Source organism: Xiphophorus couchianus, chromosome 7, assembly GCF_001444195.1.
Source record: "Xiphophorus couchianus chromosome 7, X_couchianus-1.0, whole genome shotgun sequence".
Taxonomy (NCBI): domain Eukaryota; kingdom Metazoa; phylum Chordata; class Actinopteri; order Cyprinodontiformes; family Poeciliidae; genus Xiphophorus; species Xiphophorus couchianus.
Genome location: NC_040234.1, coordinates 11,454,831 through 11,478,443, shown reverse-complemented (window position 1 = coordinate 11,478,443; position 23,613 = coordinate 11,454,831). Strand labels below are relative to the sequence as shown.

The window sequence follows — 23,613 nt, the reverse complement described above, 5'->3', positions numbered from 1 at the left end:
AAAAAAAAAAAACTGCAGTAAATGTATCAATATTCTGGAACGACCTTTAAAATGATCTGTAATAAGTAATAAAACTTAATTTCTGGTGAGGAATAAATGAGGGCATTTATTTCTACTTAAGTCAGCTAAAACCACACACTGTTATTCAGCATTTTAAAGAAAACCATGGAAAATCTTGAGATCTAACGAGCTGCCTGACGCCTTCACAAAGAACACTTTAGCATTGTTTAGATGTCTCTAAAATCATTTCTAAATCAGTCATTCCACTATAAAATAATAATCTATTCAAAACAACAGCAAAGTCTTACCATCCAAGCAAAATGGACCAGAAAAAGTCCAGAATTTCTGGATGAGTTGATGAGTTTAAAATGTACGACTTTGGACACAGAAACAAGGACAAGTTTCACATAAAAATAAATACAGCTGAAATAATCTCATACAAACTTTGATTTGGGGGGAAGCTGTGCTCTACTTTCTGTTTTGAGCTGTAATTAAATCGCTTTATATTCCAGATGTGAATAAAAAAGTAGATTAGACATCGATATTTGTGAGCTAAATATTCATGTAACACGATGAGGCCTGTATTTTCACATCGCTGTGCGTGTGTAATTGGATACTTTCTCCTCAGGTGATCATGCTGAGCTCCGTGAGTGAGCTGCACTCCTACATCGACCGCACCCAGCTGACGCGGGAACTCGGAGGAACGCAGGACTACTGCCATGAGAAGTGGATCTCACATCGAACTGTATGAAAACACTCACAACTATATCACAACTACTAACGCTCTCAATATCCATAACAAACAAAAGAATAGTGTGCTGCATATGAGAATGTATAAACACAAGGAGGCTTTTTACATGGTGATGACATGCTTCAGAGTTGATTTACTCATAGACTGGAGCAAATAAAAAGGTTATCTTCAGTAAAATCATAAAAAAAGACGATGAGAACCTTTACTGAAAATCCCGATTACTTGCTTCAGGCCATTGAGGGATTTGCACTGATGGTGAAGAGAACAGCGCAGACCCTGCAGTCATTTGGGACGGAGCTGGCAGAAACTGAACTCCCAAATGAAATTAAGACAACGACCATCCTGCTTAGCACACACACCAGCAAGAGGGACAAAATGAAGGTACCCCCCTTTCTAAGATACATGTCGTCTCCTGCTCCCCCGTTTGCTCTGGCTGATAAATGCTGTCCCATGACTCTGTGTTTATCCAGGAGGACATACTGGTTGCTCTGCATCAAGGCAACAGGCTGCTGGAGAGCATCAATGAACCTGTAATAAGAGACCCTGACCACAACATGAACCAGGACGAACTGGAAAACCTAGCAACAGTACAAAGGTCAGTCACACTCCTAGCTTAGCCACCAAAATCCAAACCCAGTTTGGACAGTTTCTCACAACAAGACTTAAACAAATAGAAAATGAAGTAAAAGTTCAAATGTAACTATTCGTGCTATTTGTGTTCGTAAAAATCCATTGAGAGGAGTTGTAACATAAACATGTCATTGTAATATAATGTTTCTTACTGAAATGTCAACCATTTTTGACCCACTGTAGTTAAAGATTTGACTGACCCCATTTTGGTGAAACTAGTTGTTAACCGTGCTGGATCCAACCACAGAAAGCAGACCCAATCATTAAATTAACTTTAAAAAATTATTTTATTGCTATCATTTTTTTAAGTGAGTCAAATATGTCGCAGATTTGTTACCTGCATAGTGATAAACATTTTTTTATGTTCATTTAGATGACTAGGGTTTAAATCTCATGGGAACCTGAAATGTAGTTTCTCACTAATTAGAATATCACATTAAATTCAAGAAAAAGGGTTTTGATGTTGCCGTGCTCCACATTTTGTTTTACTGACCAGAACTTAAAATGTAGGAGTTAAGCTACAGCCTGCCTCAGTGGGGCCCTCTGGTGCTCAGTCTCAAGAATGCAAGTCAAAGATACACAAACATCTTGAATCTCGAATCGGCTGTCTATCTTTCCAAAGCATTTATTCTATTTTGGTGTTAAAAATCGTTTTCACTGATTAAATATATGTTAGTTAATTGTATGAAGGGACTAATTTACTAACACACAGATTAAAGTCAATAGAATAAATATTTGGGCTTGCCGTGGTGGCGTAGGGGATAGCGTAACCCATGTTTGGAGGCCTTGAGTCCTCGACGCGGCCGTGGCGGGTTCGACTTCCGGACTCCACGATATTTGCCGCATTCCTCCCCCCTTTCCTGTCATCCTACTGTCATAGAAGGGACACTAGAGTCCACAAAAGACCCCCTGGAAGGGTTACAAATAAAATAAAATAGAGTAAATATTTATTTTTTCAATTTTTATCTGTGTGCTTTTATCAGGAGATAAGAGAAAATTATCAGCTCTCATATCAGCAGGTTTGATCTCCACACTGCATATTCAGATATAGACAAGGTCTATCACCCCTTCTACACAAAAATTTACAAACCCGTTATATTTCTATTTAATATTTTTTTTCTCCAATTATTAATTGACTGCTTTAATTATTCAGACTGCTGTCTCAGCTGGACGAGACAGAAAGGGCTTTTGAGGAGTTCTGGGTGAGGCATCAGACCAAACTGGAGCAGTGTTTGCAACTGCGACACTTTGAGCACAACTACAGAGAGGTGAGCTGACCAAGCTCTGTTAGTAAAGCTAGTACTTTTATTTTTCTTTTTTTTTCTTTAAATGATGACTGAAAGTGACGGCGTTCTGTTGCAGGTCAGAGGTTTGCTGGACAGCCTGTCGGAGAAGCTGGTAACCTTCTCCGAGGTTGGGATCAGCCCCGCTCACGCTGACCACATCTTCTGTGAGCTCACCTCCTTTGAAGAGCGAGTCTGTGTGAGTCACTAAATGTCAATTTGTTTAACCAGTGCGTGAGGAAACCTATATAATATGGCTTTGTTGTGTTGAATTTTTTATTGACTCTGGCTGATTTATGTTGCCCAATTATGTTTTTTTAAGCTCACCATCTGTTGACAAGACATTTATATCCTTTATTGGGAACACAAAATTAGCAAATTACATTTAGCCTCTCAAATGCTTTAACAGGACTACTTTATATGATGAATGTCTTTATTAGGCATGCCTGACAGTGTACCAGCTCACTCCCTGTGAGCTTTAGCATCTTGGTCGCCAAAATCAACATGTGGACTAACAGTTTATCTGACCGGCCATATATGCTATTGACATGCAGACAGTAAATATTATATCCTATTTTGTATCCAAGTTCTCCTTTGTTGTTTCTGTTTTGCACGCCTAGAGATTGCACTGCTGATTGTTATCCATATATATGGTGCAGCTCTATTTAAACACAGCTATATATATATTTTTTTCTGAATAAATGCATATTTTATCTTAACATAAACCTCAGTATACATCATAAAACCTTCTTACTGATATTTTGGTGTTTAGGTCTTTGTTTACTCATTCCAAACATTAACAATAGAGGCAAAAATAAATGCTCCTTACTTAAAAGGTAAATGACATCCAGCTACAAACAACATAGTAAAAAAAATCTGTTTTTTTCATTTGTTATTATAAGAACTGTCACAAATACAGTTTTTGCCACATTCATCTAGTTGAATCTATAAACAATAACAGAAATAACACTGTTTGACACATTTTAGCATTTTAGTATTTTAGCATTACAACGTGACTCGTAAGGAGTTACTATGCGACGACATGGCAAATCAGAGAAAATCAGCTGAAGGTGATGCAGCTCTCTGGTTGTATACCTGAAAGACCTGATTTACAGATAATGTTCATTTACCGTACATAGTTTTTTCACAACATGCTGCCTTGGTCAGATACCACAACTGGACTTAAATTAAAGATAAAGAAGCCAAAGTCAAAAGTTCAGTTGATCATCCTCGGCTTTTTTATTTATCAAACAGTGTTATTTAAGGTATTTTCATAGATTGAACGACAAAAATACTCAAAATGTTGTGTGGAAACTCTTTGGAACTTTCTGGAATTAAGAGTTAGAGATGATGTAAACTTTTACAAAGTCCTGCTTTACTTCTTTTTTCCTCAAATAAATTTGCTGTAAGTTTATAAGAAACATAAAGCTACATTAGAATTCAGTCAGTCACGAATTGGACTAATGTGCTCTCTTTGCTGTCCTGCAGGAGGTTCTGGACAGAGCCTCGGCGCTGTCTCATGAGGGTGATGAGCTCATCCAGAAGTCCCACTACGCCGAGGACTCCATTCAGCCCAAATGCAGCGAGCTGAGAGCCGTCAGCGAGAGCCTGAGCTTCAACCTCAGGACCAAGAAGGACTACCTGCTGAAAGCCATGGAGCTGCACCATCGGCTGGAGAGGGTGAGAAAAAACACAAACACCTGAATCAGAGCACCTTCGGTCTGTTACCGCTCTATAGCTTCTTCCCTGCTTGTCTGCCCCATCTAGGCATCTAAATGGGTCGACGATGGCATCTATCTGCTGGCCTCTCAGCCAGTAGACAAGTGCCAGTCCCATGAGGGGGCCGAGCTGGCCTTGCAGGAGTTGGAGCGTTACCTAGACAACGCTGGTCAGAATCAACTGACTGACCTCGGCGCCATCTGGAAGGAGTACGAGGAAGTGCTGAACCAGCAGTTCAGGGTTAGAAAACAAGCATTTAAATGTCACAGGAATTATAACAACTAGATGCAGTTATGGTAAACCATGTCGTCATGTGTCTAACATCAGAGAGTGGTAAGGTCGCACTTTATGGGCTCACAGCTGCAATGCTGCTAATGGGCTGACTGCCAACCAGCAGATGAAAACTACACCTGTCGATTTAAATGTTACTCAAACGGCATCGATGGCTTTTTTTGCGTGGCAGGAGCAAGTGGAGAAAGTTTACCAAAAGCAAGCGTCCATGCAGGAGATGTTTGACAAGCGGAAGATCAGCCTCAAGAAGCTAGCAGCCAAACAAACCAGGCCAGTGCAGCCAGTGGCTCCGAGACCAGAAGCCTTCATCAAATCACCGCTCAGCTCTCCTGGTGAGCCGTCTCACTGCATCGGTGTTGACTCTCTGAGTGTGACCTCACTCTCCAGTGCTGAATTAACTATTTCATTTCTGTAAGAATTGAAAAGTGCATTTTCTTTTAAATAATTAAAACTCTCCATTCTGGACTGTAATTTTCTACTTTTTTGTTCTTTTAAACCTTTATTTAACAAGAAAAAAGAACTAATTGGGATTAATAACCTTTTGGACAGACGTACACTAAATGATCAAAAATAACAACTACACACATGCATATAAAATGAATCAATCAGCCAGTCAATGTGGTATATAAATAGTATGTGAAATAGTGCTGAAAACTAAATGAAAAGGTAAAAGGCATTGAGATCAAATTAAAATCTCAATAAAATGAAATAAATAAAATATATTTAATATAATTTATGTCAACAAAATAATCCACACAGCCTCCTGAGTTTAGTGAAATACAGCTTAGTAGCTTTTCTACCATTTGTAGGCAGTGCCGAATTTTTAATGGTTTAACATTTTCCAATAAGTGTGTAATAGCAACTGTATGTGTTGCACCAGATCTTGCACCAAATTGTGTCGTCCAAGGAAATGTTCATTTTCATAAACAGATTTTTTTACACATTTATTTCCGTAAATGTTAACACTTTCTTTTTCTCACACAGCGCACAAAGCACAGCTGGAAAAAAATTCGGAGTCCAACCTCAGCTGTGAAAAAGTAAGCGACCTGGTGCTGCTTCTTTGCCTGCTGACGTGTGAAACGTTCCCACGTCTTCTGAACCCGTTTCATCGCTTTTGCTTTCCAGAGAAACGGCCAACTGCAGAACGAAGACGGTGGCAGCAGACACGCGTCTCAGTCGGAGGAGGAGGAGAACCTGGCGGTGCTCCGGCGGTGAGAGTTCAGATCTTTCATCTTTAATCAAATTACGCAGCAGATGTCCTGCGTGAAAAACCATTATCTCATTATCTGATATCGGTTCAGTCGCTTTCATTTGAGCTCTGTATCCGCTTGTTTATCCTGTCTGCAGACATGTAATGAACGAGCTGCTGGAAACCGAGAGGGCCTATGTGGAGGAGCTACTCTGTGTGCTGCAGGTATTTGTCTAAACCAAGGGAAACTTCCTCGTTTTTTATTCTTGTTGTGGGTTTTTCCATGCTTTATTTATTTTTGTTGTGATTACAGGGTTATGCCTCTGAGATGGAGAATCCAACCATGTCTCACCTCATCCCTGCGCCTTTGCAGAACAAAAAGGAGGTTCTGTTTGGTAACATGCCAGAGATTTACCATTTTCATAAAAGGTAAATGAGCACCACCGGTCTGCAACACTGTTATATTTTATACTTCTGTCTTCTGTGCATTTAATAATTTAAAAACAAATGCTGTGCTGCAGAACCTTTCTGAGGGAGTTGGAACTTTACACACACTGCCCAGAGTTAGTGGGAAGATGCTTTTTGGAGAGGGTAAATGAAATAAAAAATTATCTGAATGCATTAAGGAGCAATATTTTTTTTTTATCGTACACATTTTATTCAGTGGTTTTTTTTTATGTCCTCAGATGACTGACCTGCAGATCTACGAGAAGTACTGTCACAATAAACCTCGGTCTGAGAGCCTCTGGAGGCAGTGTTCAGACTGCGCCTTCTTCCAGGTAAATTTAACCTCCTCCTGCTGCACAAACCAGTACCACTCATGACGTATTTGGTAACCTTTTTGCATTTTTCCTGCTTTCAGGAATGTCAGAAGAAGCTTGAACATAAGCTGGGTTTAGATTCATATCTGCTGAAGCCAGTTCAGAGAATAACCAAATATCAGCTGCTGCTGAAAGTAAGACTGTGTTTTTGCCTCTTTGGAAATAGACGCATGTCTCTGTGTCCCAGCTCTGAGCTTGTGTGTTTCTGACTGCAGGAAATGCTCAAGTACAGTAAGGGCTGCGATGGAGCGGATGACCTGCAGGAGGCGCTGACCTCCATTTTGGGCATCCTCAAGGCTGTCAACGACTCCATGCATCTCATCGCCATCACAGGATTTGAGGTGTAATACTAAGAGAGGCTCTAGAAGTGACATATGAAAAACTATTTTGAGTGGTTTTACGTCTCTAGATGCTTTTAATCATGTAAAATTAGCTCAGTTAACTGTGTTAAGCATTAAGTCAGGGGTGTCCAGACTTTTTGTAAAATGAGCCAAAATTGTCAACTCAAGAGTACACTTTCACAGATTTTTTTTTCTTTTTTTTTGGAGGAATGGAATGTGTAAGTTATTGTAGATCCAAAACTTCTAAAGAGTTTCACATGTTCTCCTTATTGAAGGAAAGGCAGTAAGGAGATTTTTTTTCTATTCGCAGCAATTAAAACATGATTAAGGTTGTTCTTTATTTGGAAAAAAGTATTAATAATGTAATTAAAATCAGATTTGGGTGCACTAAAGTCTGATAAAGTGTATAAGTGGATAGATGTGTTTGTATAATATGAAATTAAAGGCAAAAGAAAAAGCTTCATTAATAAAAGATGAATACTTTATTTTGCATCTAACTTTTTTGTGGGAAGATTTTAATTTGTGGGTCAGAGTTTTGTCCAAATTGGGGGTGGGGGGAAGCCTCCATCTGCATCAATCTCCTGGTGGGACAAATTTGTTTCATTCAGGACACAAAATCAGTCCAGGGTCTGCAAACGGCCCCCGGACCGCCCTTTGGTCACCCTTGAATTAAATGGTTATCTCTAAGGATATGCTATGTACATTGTAGATCATTTGTGTCTTGCTTTATTTCTTTCTCAGGGTAATATGAGTGAACTAGGAAAGCTCCTCATGCAGGGCTCATTCAGCGTTTGGACTGAGCACAAAAAAGGTCACGCCAAAGTTAAAGACCTGGCTCGTTTCAAGCCCATGCAGAGACACCTGTTCCTCCACGAGAAGGCTCTGCTCTTCTGCAAGAGGAGGGAGGAGAACGGAGAGGGCTACGAGAAGGCTCCTTCATACAGCTTCAAACAGTCACTTAGTGTGAGTTGCTCCTCCAAATAGTACATATGCCTCGTCTGTTTCAGTCATTGATTATTATAGGTTTATATGAACCTTCTAAACAGATGAATGCAGTGGGGTTCACTGAGAATGCAAAGGGAGACAACAAGAAGTTTGAAATCTGGTCCAGCTCCAGAGAAGAGGTTTATATTGTTCAGGTGAATAAATGAATCCTTCGTTGAGATCTGCTTGCATGAAGCTGTTTATAGTTTAATTCTATTTGTGGTGGGGTTTTTTTTGTTTTGTTTTGGGTTTTTTCAGGCACCAACTGCTGAAGTAAAAACCACATGGGTGAATGAGATCAGAAAGGTTCTCACAACCCAGCTGGAGGCCTGCAGAGGTGCAGAGAGAACGCTATTACAACATTCTGTATATATTTGTTCAGAAACACAAGCACTCAAACCTATAAATCTCTTGAACGTCTGCTCTTTTCATGCCTTTGTGTTGTCTGTCAGAAGCCAGCCAGCAGAGGGCCCCAGACCAAGTGTTTCAGTTTTCCCCCGTCCCAACCGGTACAGTGAGTCTCAGGTAAGTTTTGTTCCCCTCCATCGCATTTATTCTCTTTCTTAATTTAATGCACACTAAATAAATGGACTGAAATGTTCAGTTTCTACAGCAGTTTTTTATATTCATCAAGTTTCGTATTACTGGGTCTAGTTCGCTCAATCTCTGAAAGCTTCTCTGGTATTTTGAAGCTTCTTTCAGACTTTTCTTAATAAATTACGGTGGTTCTTTCAAGAAATCAAATTTACTTCAAGAATATCAGCGTAAATGTAGTCTGTAACCTCTGAATCTGCACATACATGTATAATCTAAAAGACTCCTTCTATGTGTATTTAAAGTTCCCTAAGGCAATTTCCTTTCAGAAAAAAATATATGACAAAGATAATAGTGGATTTTTTTTCCTTTAGCTTAATGTTGCCAAACAAATATCTCTTATGAGCTTCAAAGGTCAACTCGAAGACTTTTCTTCTTTCTACCTCCAGTCCTTTAAAGACGAGTCAGAAGATTAAAAAGGGAGAGGAGAAGAAGGCTGAGCCTTGCAGCCCTGATGTCACCTCTACTTGTTCACCAAAGCTCACAGTGAAAGGTGAGTCAGGAAACCAAAGAAATACAATTCCTGTTTAGAACATTCTTTCCTAACAGAGCTGCATTTGTATGGCATGTATTATAGAAGCTAAGTATTTGTCTTCCTTTTAATGTCCGTTTTCTGACTGATTTGTGTTATAACTACTTGTTTTCCAATCATTTCTTCCCTCTACGATGATTTTCTCCCTTACTCAACTTACCTTCTTCCTTCCTTCTCTCCTTCTGGTTTTCCCTCTTGTTGATTTTTCCTCGGGGGGTCAGACGAAGCAGTGACAAGCCCGACCTCAGACAGAGCTGCTGTGGCTAAAAAGCGTTTTACTTTACAGGGCTTCAGTAACCTCAAAACTCAGAAAGGTAACTTTCAGCCCATTTTCAACAATCATATGAGATCAATGCAAAACAACGATATTACTTTTGGTTAAATCCAAAACCAATTAGTTGATGAAAACGTGTTTGTGATCATGTTAAAAGTCCTGACGGTTTGTGAGCCTCCTACAGGCAAATAGTCCTCAACATGAATCACCAAAGCCGCCTTTACACTGGAACAAGACCAAGACTTCCGGCACCACAGCTGCAATGTGCATTGGGTTCTGCTGCACATTCCTTCAAGAATGCTGCAACATAAAGTTTCTTACTAAGTATATGAAACAAATCATGCATCAACATTTTCATTACCCGAACTATCTGGTTCACAACAGGCGAAAGGTGCTCACAAATCCAAATTGCACATATTTACAGGTTTTTGAGAGTCTGAGGGAAGTTCAGACTCCTATTGGCAAAATGTCACATGTTGATGTTAAAGAGCTGCCCTTTCATCATATTTAATGGTAGGAGAAAGAGAAAAATACATGAGCAGTAGCTTATTGGGTTATTAAAATAATTTCTCCTGATAAGATGATGGAATTACTGATGGCGTTTCTTCCTCCTCGGAGGGGCTGAAACTGATGTTGGAGGCACAGATACCTCACAAATTTAATAAACATTAAATGAAGGTTTTCCTAATTTGACATCATCCAGTGACCTTCAAGCTTGAAGGACCTGGACATCACATGGCGGTCTTGATCCAGTGTGAAGGCGGTCTAAGAGACACTTTTGATTCTTTTGTGGACTAAGTAAGCAAAAGAGAAAATTCTCATCACAGATACCTGTTAAAGGTGCGTTTCTGTCCGCAGAGCCCACAAGCACTGATGACAAATGTTATACGTTCCCCATGATAATCTGCCCATCTTCAGGTATTAAGCAGCTCTAGACCCCATTTCCTCAACTTTAGCCACAACGCCTTTTTCACAGCAGATAGTTTCACCTGATAATTAAAGCAATTTAATGCTCATTAATGTACAGTTAATGTACTACCCTATATCCTCTATGAAAAAGATATGTGTAGCTGAAACGCCTGTTTGTGCAAAGCTGAGCCTCTGCTTTCCTCAGTAAAGGTAGTGATATTTTTTTATTTTACCTTTACCTGCCTGTTTTTATGTTCTCTTTAGGTTGGATTAGAGTTATGCTGTTTGCTGTCCTACCTTGCAATGAATAATATTTCACTGCTGATCTCTTTCATGCCTCACCATCTGTGTGTTTTTTTTTTTCTCCATTTGCTTGACGTTAGGATCCTCCACCAGCCCAGACCACAACACCAAACGGCAGAGTGATCCCACGCCTTTTGGCTTCAAAGGTACTCTGTTCTTCTTCTCTTCTTGGCCTATCCTGGTCGATGCTTTAGGACAGCCATGGTTTAAAGCTGCGTACAGCTAACCCAGGCTGCGTGACCAGCTTTACCTCGTGTCCCTCAGGTCCTCCTCCCCTCCACTTGACCAGGGCCAGGTGGTTCAGCACCTCTAGTCTCTTACAGACAAAGTGGAGAGGTATTCTGGCACTGGCTTGCTCACGCTGGTTGTGTCTTGGCCCACTCTTTCACCTTCACATGGAGCCTTTCTTTCCTTGTAGACTTAGAAAATAAAACACTTACGTGATGGGAATGGTTGCTTGACACTTTCCCCCCATTGTTTGACTTTTAAACATGCATGCCGACATCTGGAGTTTCCAGACTTTTTTGGTTGTAGCTGTGGATATGATGAAGTCGTAGTTGGATTGCTGGGTTTAGCGGCACTTTTCTTTTCCGATGGAAGGTCACAGATGCGGAACAGCAGCTTTAGCTTTCGAACTAAAAGAGATGTTTGCATCTTTCTGATCAGGATGGAATAAGACCTCCCTATCATTGGACGAACACGACGGCTACTCCAGCGCCGAGGAGCCTCTTAACTCTGATCCAGAAGACGAAAACCACAAGAAGCTGGTGGGTCACTCTTTGTGGATCATTTCAGCCATTTAATATTTTTGCTTTTTTTTTTTTGTTATACTTCTTAAGATGTGGGATTCCATTCATTGAAATATTTCTCCTGTTATATCCAATTACTCCTGCGCTCATGAGTGTTGCTGATTTTTATTTATTTTTATCTGTCTCTTGTGTTTAACTGTGAGCAGTGTGCTGGGAAATACACCGTAATGGCAGACTACAAGAACGGAGCTGCAGAAGAGCTTTTAGTGAAGAGTGGAGACATGGTGCAGCTGGTGAAGGAGGGGGACGACGGACAGTGGTGAGAGCACACCATTTCTAGTCTTTGTGTGAGATAGCAGAATATTCAGCACTTAATAACATATATGTTGAGAAACATCTTCTATTTTAAGCACTTTGAGGTTAAACAATCTATAAATAAACAGAGTTGGCTCAGGTTCCGTTGACTGCTGTAGTAGTTAAGTTTAAAAGAAGATTATTTACAGAGGAAACTGAATATTTTGATTGTGCAAGAGCTCATTTAAAACATAGATATAAAAGGTTGGGTGTTGCCACCTGTGTTCTGACCATTTGTGATCAAATCAAAGATCTCCAAAATTTGAGTAATGTCAAAAATGTCATTTATTTTAGTGATTTTTATTAAAAAGTTAAAATTACACACAAACAGATGGTTTTATTATTTTCTTTACAGCCAATAAAATCAGCACAACTGATTCCCAAACTTTACACAGAGAATAAAAGCTGTAGATGCTTCAATGGTTGGTTTTCACAGGTTTGTGCGCAACCTCAACACATCTAAGGAGAGCTGGATGGCTGCTGCTAATCTCATGACCCTCATGGAGAAGTCCAAGTCTTGTCAGTCTCTCAGCAGCTCTGGTATTTAAACACACATTAGCACCTAAACGTCCATAAGCATGATCCTTCGGAGAGCGCTCTTCAGGTTTTTATCGTGTTTCCAACAGAAGGCAGTGGGAACCTCAGCACATCCTCCAGCTGCAGCGAGACCTAAACAAACCCATCAGACGTCAAACCCTGAGCTCCTCTGCACTTCTCCCGTCAAGGAACTGCCCTCCTGAATGCAAGCATCACATGGCTGCATCTGTGCTGTCATGCCAACATCAGCACTCCTGGATTTTGCACAAAAAGTTGTATGTTTGTCATTGTTTTTATTAAACCCGTACGCCATGTGGTCTCATAACGTTGTTACCATTATGCTGTTGAGGTGTAAACATTAGAGAAATAACTCCACTGTGTAGTAAAGTGATCTGGCAACAGACATTTTTCTGATCAGTTTTAGATGTATGAGTGGACCAGCAGGACTGAGATCTGTTAATGCATCTTTTTATCACTTCACAAGCAAGGAAAAGTTACAAGAAAAATATTTCGTCACGTTCATCAGCTCTGATAGATGGTTTTAAAAAGGGGGGAAGAAATACATTCATGCAGCTTTTTTAGGTTGTATGCTTCCCTTTTGTCTGCTCAGTATTTATTTAAATGTAACGCACCCATTTGTATTCATGAATTCTCCCGTATTGCCACCTGTCTGCTGTTTGTTTAGTGTCAGCCTGTCTGTAGAAACCGGTTCTAATGTCTAAACTTTGTGGATTTTCTTCTATTTGTGAATTTCATTAATGCAACAAATGTTTCTCAGTGTAAAACCCCAGAAACCACTGTACTAACTTATTCCCTGTGCAGGGGGTCATTTTCTGAATGTAGATAATATGTAATAATAACTGTCTGTCATGAGATATTTGTTAATGAAAATGCTATATTGTACACTAAGTATGGTGACGTCACTACCTGGTGACTTGTCAAATTTTTTTTACATAAACAAATTGTTACAAAACAGTGATTGTGTTTCTTTGTTTTTTTTATCCAAAGCAGCAGAATCCCAGGAAATGAAACAGAAAGTATCCTGCACTGGGTTGCCACATCCTTGTTTTAAACATAAATCAGCTATTGACAATAATTCACAGTAACTGTTTTCACTATGGAGAGAAAGAGAGACCTATTTCTAAAAATCCCAAGGTAGAAAGAGTAAATACAGAGACAAGTTGAACCCTTTTGTCAAGACAGTTATAATGTTAATGTATAAAAAAAATGCAATGAAAAGGTACTGAAAAGCATGTTTAGGTAACTTGCAAATTAATAAAGCACCTGTGATATTACAACAGGCTGCACAAATATGTACGACGACTTATCAATTTAATTAGATTAATGTTAGGTGTCAAAGTTTGGAGAAGGTTTAGGCGTTAAGAAGGAGATTTGCAAAGTTGAAAAAATACCTGGTGTGATACAGGAGGGGTCTGAGAAAAAGCTGCGATGCAGGTGGATAAGAGGACACGTAATCCTTCATTAAAGGTTTTCTGACTACAATAATAAAACGCTTTCTGACATTGTCCCAATGTTTGATTTAAGAAACACAAAACACTGACCTGAATTTCTATTTTTAACCATTTGTTAGCTATAAAATTGTTAATCATTTTGTCCTCTAAATCAAAGAATACGTTTGTATTTTAAGCTAGGTCTATTTCAAGTTTAACATTTATGGCAACATTAGTTTCGGCTTATTTATTTATTTATTTATTTTTTATTTATTTATTTATTTATTTAAGTTTACTTTCTGTGACAAGTTTTAAAATGTATGCGACGGAGAGGTGTTCTGAAAACTGATTCTTATTTTTAAATACCAAGTCTTTATTCTTTGGAAGATTACAATAGAATATAATTAAGAGCTTCAAGCTTATTATTTAAACAATTGATTGACGTTTATGTTTCCTCCGCAATGTTCTCGCGAGGACTGGGGAACTGTACGGGGGCCTGTTTTTAAAAACCTGGCAACCCCGGAAGTCCTGTGTGGTTTGAATAGCGTACGGAAACAGGAGTGGGTCGCGTCCGAGTGGAAGTGGACGTGTGTTTGGGGTTTATCCAATATTTGGATATATTGAGTAGCGTGGAGAAAATGAACCACAGCCGCAAGTGCGTCCTCTGTCATCGGCTCGATGAGACGAAGACAACTGGACCCTTATCGAAGAAAGAGCAGGTCACTGCCCACCAGAACTGCCTGGTAAACATAAAGCTACTTGAATCATTTCTGTCATTGCAAACCGCCTACAAAAAAACCCCTGACGTCCTCAGGAAGTAGAGAGGGTTTAAGAAAAATGGCGGTGGAAATGATTTGATAACAGTGAGCTGGTGTTTAGTTTTTTGTTTTTTTTTAAAACTGTGAACAAAAACTCTAAAGTTTAGATGCGCTTTTTACAATGATGAGTCAGTGGATAAACGTAGCGCAGCTTATTGCTGTAATTTTAAAATAAACATACCGTATACATTGTAATAAAAATGCAAATAAGGCTTTAACCAGAAATGAAAGTAAGAGACTGACTCTGATGAGGCGTGGTGACTGCAGCAGAGATTTATCCATGATTTTTGGAAACAGGGGATCAATAAATCAATTGGTAATTCACAGAGGTGGGTAGAATAGCCACAAGATTGTAGTCAGCCAAGAAATTACTCAAGTAAAAGTCACCTGGCAGACAAAAACATCCAATTCTGGTCTTCTAAAGAGTAAAATTAATACACTTGTACTCAGAATAATTACAAAATATCAAATTCAGGCACGAGAAAAACTTCCCGATATTTGTTTTTCTATATCAAACTTATTAAGCTAATGCAGTTGGTAATATATTTGTGTGTTAGAAAAGGGTAAAGGGCTTCCAGTGATAATGAATGTTTTTACTCTATTTTATTGATCTACAAGTGGCCCTGTAGGCATAGAAAAAGACATTAGAACAATAAAACCTTTGTACAAACAATAATTTTCACTTTAACACACAACCGATAGGTGAGTGTCTGGTGTGTTTTTGGCAAAAAAAAAAAGAAAACATGTTTTCATATTCATTCGGTTAAGTTGGTATCCAGCAATTTTACTCAAGTAAGATTAGTGGTACTTCTTAATAATATTAATCAAGTAAAAGTAAAATATACAGCGTAGTAAAATTTAAACGTAAATTTTTTTCAAAAAGTTAGACAAGTAAACTTAGCAAAGTAAGTGACTTGGGAGTCCCAAATACAGCACACAGTAAGTAGTATTTCTTGTGACTTGAGAGGTGAGTCAGGTTGGCATCCCATCAGTTAAACTAATAATAACCTATGGCGGTGCACTAACCTGAGGGGGATATTGAGGCTTTTATTTTGAAATAAACCGTAAGCTTCATATTAAACGGCCACACTAAACCAATGTCTAACAGTGGTTTGTTTAAACCAGTCACATAAAGCCCAAAATAGCAATTATTTGATGTAAACAATGTCAAGGCTTTTAAATAAAGAGACATTCTATTGGGTGTAGAACAATAGGTGCCTGCCATGCAATGCATTGGGAGAGCAAGTCAGTCACTGCTCTCCCTATGCATTGCTATGGGCAGGCCCCAATAAAGTGCATGAGCCGATATAATATATGACTATTTAAGGAGCAAATAATGCTAATAGGTTAACCGTGAATAAAAACATACTTTGACGTTTGTGGTTGCATTGTGACAAAATGTGAGAAAGCTCATGAATACCTGTCCAATATAATAAGCCTTAAATAAATTACGTCTTATCGTGTTAGCTTAATCTCAGAGACTTGTTTTGTTTGTTTTCCAGCTCTTTTCATCGGGCATTTTCTGCACCGACACGCCGCAGTTCGACGACCTGTTCGGCTTCTCTGTTGAACACGTCCAGGAGGAGGTGAAACGAGGAAGCAAACTGGTGAGGACCGTCCAATGTGAACAGATTCCTCCTGTTTGCTGGCGTCTCTTTTACTTCACCAGTCATCCTCTCTGTCTTAGCTGTGTAAACGCTGCAAGAAGAAGGGGGCCACAGCGGGGTGTGAGGTGAAGCGCTGTAAGAAGACCTTCCACTACCCGTGTGCCATGGAAGAGGGAGCCACGACATTTGAGGATAATGTAAATGGGAACTTTGGGTACGTCTGGTACGAGGAAAATAGAATCACGTTCTAGAGAAACGTCTTTTTTTTTTTGACTTTATATTTTTTTGTGCGACAGACTGTACTGCCGAATGCACAGTGATCCAGGTAAGTGTTCAGACCTGCATATTTTTATGCTTTTGTTCTTCCAATAAATAGGCCGGAAACAATTCATCGGATTAGTTGTGATGTAATGTTGAATTATTGAAATAATTGTCAACTAATTTGGTAATCGATTAGTTGACAATAGTTGATTAAAGCAAAATGGAAATTTGCTGATTAAACAAGACAGTCAGACCAGTAACTAAGCCAAATCTGTACAAATTATTTTTATACATTTTGCACATAAGAGAAAAAAATCCTTTGTCTGTAAATAAGGTCAGTGACAGTTTTAGCGTCACTTGGTTCAAATTCTGTAAAAAAAAAAATCTCTTATTAAGCTTATCTAATTATTAATGTTGTTTGAGGTATGTTTTTAGCTGCATCCTTTGCTATAAATGATCAAGCATTCACTAGAAGGAATGCTGTTATTGCATTGAAATATTTATTTTCTTATTTAAAACAAGAATTTGATTATTTATCTGCGTCTTTTAATCAATTTTTTAATTTTGTGTAAAAAGGCTTAAGATGTTCTGGGAAATCTGCAGAATGTGCCAAATTTTCTTATCCGATTAATCATCACAATAATCGATTTATTGAACTCTTCCTTTTTCCAGAGAATCGCAAACCCAAAACGCCCCGACCCAAGAACCCCAATAAAGCCGAATCAACAAAGGTTTGTATTCACATTTATTAGCGGGACACATTTGTGGCTGATATTAAACGTAATTTTCAGTAAATTATCTCCTATTATAAATAAATGCAAATCCTTTTTTAGAGTTCTGTCCCTCATATAAAATTACAATTCCCATGTTCTGTTCTTATGAGACTTATTGCCTCACCTGTGAGAGGAAAGAAGGAAATATCAGCTTGGACAGTTTATCTAACAGCATTGTTATGTGAGTATCTCACAATCATCCGCTCTTTTATTTCCACTTCCATTATTGCCGTTCACATCAACTTAGAGGTTTGTGTTTTTTAAGGATGTTCTGTGCCCAACACGCTCCTTCGTCACTGCAGACGAAAGCCAACGGTAAGAGCTGCTCAAGCGCTTCATGCTCGCTTGTTTTGTTTTATTTTTTTTAGTTTCATACATTTTTAGTTAAATCTTTTAAACCTTTTTGCAGGAGATCCTTCAGCTGCCATGTGGTCGTCCTCATGCAGTGACTCATCAAGCATATCACTTACCAAGGTTTTTATACTTTTTTACTTTTTTGTTTGTTTGTTTTTAATCGCATTGATTTCTTACCAACCCGACTTTTGACTGTGGTTGTTTTTTTTTGCTTTTTAGAGACAGCTGAGTTTTGATGAACAGTAAGTAACAATCCATGCTCAAACCAGACTTTTGAAACTGAATTTATTTTTATTAAATTTTCCCGCCTTATAATAAATGTTAAACAACACTGTGTTGGGAAAAATTGTCCTAATGAAATGTCTTTTATTTACTTGAAAAGAAATCATACTTTTTGTATGATACCAGAAACGCCTCTGGGAAGTTACAGTGATACAAATAAAGCATCAAATGGTCACGTAATTTAAAAAAAAGTGCATTAAAACCGTGGTGAGGATACAAATTGAACAAGCCAAACATCTACATCAACAAAATCATCAAGTCCTTAAGCTTAAAAACTTATATTAGTTATTTAAAGAACAGTGGATTATGTGGTGGTAAATGTTATTTAGTCTGAGAAAACCATTTTGTAAATCATTGTTTGTGAAGATGGCTTGTCGCCACAAACCATGCAAAGAGGAAAAAACAAGAACATAAAACATCTCATCATTGAAGACGGACTGAAGTAAAGGCAAAAGCAAAGGCTTTTGCTATTTGCAGGATTCAATGGCATTTGGCAAATATTACTGGGGTCTAAGTATTATTTTGAACCTGTTTAAATTAGAAAACAGTTACACTAAACCGAAACTTAAGCTCCATTTCCTGCTTTTAGATCATTTAGAATGTTTGCTCTTAAATTGATTCCATCCTGAAATAATAAAAGAAAAAGAATAGTACAAATGCATCTATAGGACAAAAACAAATGGATTCTGAAGCGCATGTTTTAATGAGCAGTGATGGCCGCAACAAGTTGTGACACTGTTTTCCCACCAACAGACATTATTACTATTTTAATGTCAGCGATTAGGCAATTAGATTTCAAACTTGGATTCAGGATGAGTAGAGTAGCCTGACTCATAGTTTCTATAATAGCCCCAAAAGTAAAAATTAATCATTAACATTTCTTCTTTGAATCGTTTTTTCGAGTGAGTTACAGGAAGTTACGATGATACCTTTAACCTCTTCCTCACAGGGAAGAAGACGGTGTGTCCAGGAACAAACCAGTAAAAAGGAGCAGGATGTTGTCCAATGATTCTTCAAACACAGGTTAAAACTCTTCCAGTCATAAAATAGAAACTATTGTTGTTGTCTTTTTTGTATTTACAGTTTCCTTGTTTCCTGCAGATGAGGAGGGACTTATGCCGCCTTTAGAGTCAGACTTTGAGGAAAGTGCGACATTTGTGCAGGAGCATGAAGTAGGCTGGATGTTTTTGTTTTTTTTGTTTGTTTTTTTTTCCCCACTTCTTTGGGGATGTGATTACTAGAGCCTGAAGGTGATTTAATAATCATGTTTTGTGCCTTTCAGTCAGCTCTCCCTCCACTCATCAGGTACCACATCATGCATTTTTTACTTTCTGACTGTACAATAATGTGGATAAAATTAAACAAAACATCTGAAAAATTAATATTGTTTTCCATAAATGTAAATTATTATGCACAACTGTTCCCGATGTTCTCCTCCCACAGCAGGGAGTCAGAAAAACCTTCATGTTCCTCAGCAGGTGAGCCCTCCCAGCGGTTTTACCAGAAATATAATCAAAATTTAAAACTTTTTTCTAATCTCTGTCTGTTTTTTCAGGGCTTCCGGTAGAGAATATGAATTCAGACTTCAATAACAACGATGACTCAGTCATACACTCTGTGAGTTCTCAATCAAGCCTTCAATGCAATTTTTAGTTTGGCAGCTTCAAGATTCGATTTATGTAACTTCTCTGATTCAACATCAACAAAACATGATGGTTTTGTGATGCAGCGTGTGTCGTTTCCTCTCAAGGATGCGGAGTCCGAGAGTTTGCTGTCCCCGGTGGCGGACGGCGCCGAGTTTTACCCGGCTCCCTCACCTCGATCCGTACCTGACGAGCGTCTGCAGGTTCAGCTGACGGAGACAGCGGTGCAGACAATAAAAAGAGAAAATCAAGGTAGGGTCTCCGTAATTTGGTGTTTCCTACTACGTCTCCTTGGCAACATGCAGATTTAATGCTACTAGGGTAGAGAATCTGAGCAGTTCTGTTGGATGGACAACATGCAGCGCTTCAGTTGCTGCTAGATTATTTTAGATTTGCGGGAAAAAAAGAAAATGTGTCTCATTGTCTGACGTGTGTCACGAAAGAAATTACTTTAACCAGAATCTGGATGAGAAGAAATAAGAAATGTATAAAAACCTTGCGAGATGAGAACAGAAACGGAGTCAGAGGAGTCTGTCAGTCTGCTCTGACTTTCAGTGGATCTGGCTTCATTTTATAGGTTCTGGTCAGAGAAGAGAGACTTGATTGGACTACAGGTGTGAATCCCTGATTGTTATGTGACAGAGATTCTGTGGAGCCCAACACAGATGCTCTTGCAATTTGTCTATTGTTAAGGAAACAATTGGGGTTGTTCTTTGATGCTAAAGAGGGCAGATAAGTTCTAGGTTGGAGAAGTAACACTAAATAGTCTCCAGGATCAAGGACCTCCTGCTGTTATACGACACCGCAGAGGTCTTGAGAGCAGCTTGACCGATCTCATGATGAGACTATGCAGATGACCTGAAGCAGAAGAAGGGTGAGGAGCACATTATAACATTTTCCATTACACGTGTTGATTAGTAAACAGTTTGTCCATCCATCCGTGTGAGCTTCATTAGACTCCACATATTCATGTTTGCAACATGGATCCAGTTTGAACCTTGTTACCAGAATGGAGCAGGATGTTTGGTGTGAAACGATTAATTGCGATCAATCAATTATTTAAAGCATCGACTAATTTAGAATTTCATTCTTCATTAATTGGAGCGTTTACAGACTGAAAAAATGGCATTTGCTGAAAGAACGACACACCCTGAGGAGTTAGTAAGAAATAACTGTACAGAAAATGCATAAATTTGCATTTAAAATCTTTGTAAATATGATTCACCTAGAACTCCTGATGTGGCGTAGTAAATTAATGCTGTTATTGCATTTTAGGCAACTATATATTTGTCTCATTTTTTTTTTAAAAGGAATTAAATTATTTATTTACATCTTTTGATGTTACATGTCTTGTTACATTTCTGATATTGTATTAAAAAAAGGCTTAAGTGGTTAAATGAAAATGTGTCAATTTCTTCTCTGATTGACAGAATGATCAATTACTAAAATGATCATCAGTTGCAGCCCTAGTGTGTTTAGATCAAATCCTCGTTCTAAATCATTGTGATCTTGAAATCGGTTGTCATGACGTCGCTCTGTCTCTGTCTTCAGAGTTCAGAGTCGAGCAGCACGAAGAACACGTCAACGGATCGTCCGTCCCTCATCAGAGCGCCGCCGCCCTCGGCCCTTACCCAGAGCGCTCCAGCAGCGCTCCGCCGTCCTCCAGCTCCAACTTCATCGCAACTCCACCCAGATCCGACTGTGCGACTATTGTCTCGCGCCCGTCCCCGTCCCATTCATCCGCCCCATGCCTGTTCCCTCCCCACACTCCTCCTCGCTCGGAGCCCTCCTCCACCCGAGCACCTCCCTCACCTGCCGTCGACGCGGCCAGCATCTGGAGGAACTGCAACACGGCTGGATGCACGCAGGCCATCTTCACTGAGTTTATTAGAGAAATTAACAGCATTTCCAGCAGAATCCAGAGTGACCAGGCCAGCCAGGAGGGTGAGGAAAAGAGAAAACTGAGCTAATTTATGTGCTAAACACAACTACAGTGGCAAAGTTTACAGGTCACTCCTGGTAAAGATGGATAAAAAAATTCATGTAATTTATTTTTATTACAGCAATGATGTATTTAGAAAAAAAGTACAGTTTATATTTTAATAAAAATATTATGGATTTTTTAAAAATCGTTTTAATTTTCGAAATGCCCACATTTAGACACCCCCACTAACTTCTATGAAATTGACGTAGTTAAACTTCTATGTTAATGTTATCAGAGTTTCTGTCGATGCTTCATTTATAACCCACGACTTCCTGTTTCCCCTGTGAATGAATATGATGCGACATTTATCTTACTTAAAAATAGAAAAGACTTAATAAAATGTTTAGGGTGTCAATAAATGTGACACCTGTGTTTAAGAACGGTTCTCACTCATCTCTACCAGGACTGCCAGTAAACGTGGAGCACAGTGTTGGTTTAAAAAGTGAAAGTGTGAGATTTTCTCCACAGATTATGACCGGGCGCTTTCAATGATGCTGGCTTCTGGAAGACTCACAGACCTCGTTACCAAGCAGCACGAAGGTAAGTCGGCTTCCTCACTCCTCATTCATGTTAAATCGTCAAAGAAAACCTTTCATTCTGGACATTATTCCTTCCTTCGGCTGTTCAGAAATAGGCTGAAGTTCTGCTTTCATCCGTCGCCATTGGTGAACTGAGCAGAGAAAATGCATCTCTTCTTTCATATTTGAAGATTTAAAATTTGTCCGGCTGGCCTGCGTCTGATCTCAGTTTCTTTAAGACAAATGAGCAGAGCTGCAGCTGGACTCATTTAAAATGAAAGAAAAACAAAATCATAAACAAAGCCCAGTGATGTTTGGATTTGTAGGGGGTTCATTTGCTCTTCATTCAGAGTCTAATTTACATAAATAGTTTACATCAAGCCTCAGCAGAGAGTGTTGCTTTTCCGTTAATTCTCCAGAAAATTTATAAACGTCATAAATGGGGGAAACTCTAATTCCCCCTATTCTGTGAATAAATAGGTCATTGAAGTTATAATATATTGTAATAAGTCTGTAACTAAATTGTCTTAGCTTGCAAACAAGTTTAAATTTTAACCGGAAAACTGATTTTTAGAGTTGGAAAGGAGACAAGTGGAGCTGCAGCGTGCATCGGCATCTCTGAAGGAGGTCGTCTCCGCTCTGAGTCGTGCCACAGAGAGAAGCTACTTTTAATCAGTGATCTCCTGGTTTTAATTTACAGTTTTACTCTTTAGTTTTTACATTTTCATAAGGATAAGGAAATTCAACTAACTGTGGTAATATCAGGCTTCCTAATATGTGAAAACAATATTTTTAAATGTTCATTTCTGGAAAGTTCCTTTTATGTTCAGCTTATTGATTAATTTAATGTATAACAAATTTTTTTTTTCATGTTTTAATGCACTGTTGTTCATTATCATGAGATAAAAATATTCAACTACTGTGTTTAAAACTGATTTTGTTTTTTTGTTTATGTCCTGGAAGATCACTGAGCCTTTTGCCTGTTTACAGAGACATGTTCAGAGTTTGGTTTTAAAGAGTCTGAAATGTCAAAACTCTTAACTTTAACACAGAGATATGCACATGTTTGGTTACAAGTGTTTTTGATAAAACTCTTTAAATATATATATTTTAAAGTGTAATTTGTGTGCTTTATTTTTCTTCATTTTGTGACTTTGTTCCGGAGCTCTCACATGTTCCATGGACATTTCAAGAAAATCCACTCTCACTGAAAAATGATCCCCTTTGTGCACAGAAATACTTTTTAACAAACCTCAATTTAATTCTGCATCACATTTTATTGTGTTAGCACATGGGTCATTACAAAGTGCTGCACACTTTTGAAGTTACATAATATCGTACATGTTTTCTTTAAAAAAGTCTTTGTACTAATAAAAAGTGAATGGAGAGTGCCACCACTATGTTTGAGTGGGGATGGTGCAGTGTTAGATTTCGATCAGATTTTTTTGATCTGCATGTAAACAGAGTAGTTACATTTTGGTTTTGTTTGACATTTTCCTTGTTTGCTGTCTGCTACAGTGCCTTTAAAAAGTATTCACCCCTTCATACGGTTGATCCTTTTATTTCTTTAACGAATCAATCATGATCAACATAATTTGGCAAACAACTTTCAAACAAAGAATTACCAATGACCTCATGGCTGCTTCTGTGAACTATTCAAA

At 38.6% G+C, this 23,613-nt stretch overlaps 2 protein-coding genes across 12 annotated transcripts in view; both read left to right on the top strand.

Annotated features, from left to right (window-relative positions):
• The window catches only part of mcf2lb (mcf.2 cell line derived transforming sequence-like b), a 40,302-nt gene extending 27,062 nt beyond the window's left edge, over positions 1-13,240 (top strand). For 5 of the 10 annotated variants that reach the window (XM_028022690.1, XM_028022689.1, XM_028022691.1 and 2 more), the window contains 28 exons: positions 629-745; positions 983-1,132; positions 1,222-1,346; positions 2,535-2,649; positions 2,744-2,863; positions 4,153-4,344; positions 4,432-4,623; positions 4,847-5,006; positions 5,659-5,711; positions 5,800-5,885; positions 6,022-6,088; positions 6,177-6,292; positions 6,385-6,454; positions 6,550-6,642; positions 6,726-6,818; positions 6,900-7,025; positions 7,767-7,988; positions 8,072-8,164; positions 8,268-8,346; positions 8,462-8,534; positions 8,993-9,096; positions 9,357-9,449; positions 10,268-10,327; positions 10,702-10,767; positions 11,288-11,388; positions 11,577-11,689; positions 12,161-12,264; positions 12,351-13,240. In XM_028022690.1, the coding sequence (XP_027878491.1) occupies positions 629-745; positions 983-1,132; positions 1,222-1,346; positions 2,535-2,649; positions 2,744-2,863; positions 4,153-4,344; positions 4,432-4,623; positions 4,847-5,006; positions 5,659-5,711; positions 5,800-5,885; positions 6,022-6,088; positions 6,177-6,292; positions 6,385-6,454; positions 6,550-6,642; positions 6,726-6,818; positions 6,900-7,025; positions 7,767-7,988; positions 8,072-8,164; positions 8,268-8,346; positions 8,462-8,534; positions 8,993-9,096; positions 9,357-9,449; positions 10,268-10,327; positions 10,702-10,767; positions 11,288-11,388; positions 11,577-11,689; positions 12,161-12,264; positions 12,351-12,397 (3,030 nt within the window). In that variant the 3' untranslated portion in view covers positions 12,398-13,240. Of the gene's footprint in view, positions 1-628; positions 746-982; positions 1,133-1,221; positions 1,347-2,534; positions 2,650-2,743; positions 2,864-4,152; positions 4,345-4,431; positions 4,624-4,846; positions 5,007-5,658; positions 5,712-5,799; positions 5,886-6,021; positions 6,089-6,176; positions 6,293-6,384; positions 6,455-6,549; positions 6,643-6,725; positions 6,819-6,899; positions 7,026-7,766; positions 7,989-8,071; positions 8,165-8,267; positions 8,347-8,461; positions 8,535-8,992; positions 9,097-9,356; positions 9,450-10,267; positions 10,328-10,701; positions 11,389-11,576; positions 11,690-12,079; positions 12,265-12,350 lie in introns of those variants that run through there. The other 5 variants (XM_028022685.1, XM_028022684.1, XM_028022687.1 and 2 more) reach the window with 5 other exon arrangements.
• A 987-nt stretch (positions 13,241-14,227) lies between these two features.
• phf11 (PHD finger protein 11) lies at positions 14,228-23,086 on the top strand. Of its 2 annotated transcripts, XM_028023369.1 has the most exons (18): positions 14,228-14,455; positions 16,033-16,137; positions 16,218-16,351; positions 16,434-16,462; positions 17,071-17,129; positions 17,282-17,352; positions 17,437-17,486; positions 17,581-17,645; positions 17,745-17,767; positions 18,757-18,830; positions 18,909-18,979; positions 19,090-19,112; positions 19,251-19,285; positions 19,363-19,424; positions 19,558-19,702; positions 21,002-21,394; positions 21,903-21,974; positions 22,527-23,086. In XM_028023369.1, the coding sequence occupies exons 1-18, from the start codon at positions 14,351-14,353 to the stop codon at positions 22,622-22,624; spliced, it is 1,614 nt and encodes a 537-aa protein (XP_027879170.1). In that variant the 5' UTR covers positions 14,228-14,350; the 3' UTR covers positions 22,625-23,086. The 2 variants fall into 2 exon arrangements, with proteins under 2 accessions (XP_027879170.1, XP_027879171.1); XM_028023370.1 differs by lacking the exon at positions 17,282-17,352 and having other exon boundaries at positions 17,474-17,486.
• The last annotated feature ends 527 nt before the right edge of the window (positions 23,087-23,613 follow it).

What these genes read in the sequence shown, in the direction of transcription:
- phf11 (XM_028023369.1), top strand. Translation starts at nt 14,351, where the DNA reads ATGAACCACAGCCGCAAGTGCGTCCTCTGTCATCGGCTCGATGAGACG. An exon ending in ATAAAGCCGAATCAACAAAG is followed by an intron (nt 17,130 to 17,281) that starts GTTTGTATTCAC and finishes TGTTCTTATGAG; the next exon opens with ACTTATTGCCTCACCTGTGA. An exon ending in CAATGATTCTTCAAACACAG is followed by an intron (nt 18,831 to 18,908) that starts GTTAAAACTCTT and finishes TGTTTCCTGCAG; the next exon opens with ATGAGGAGGGACTTATGCCG.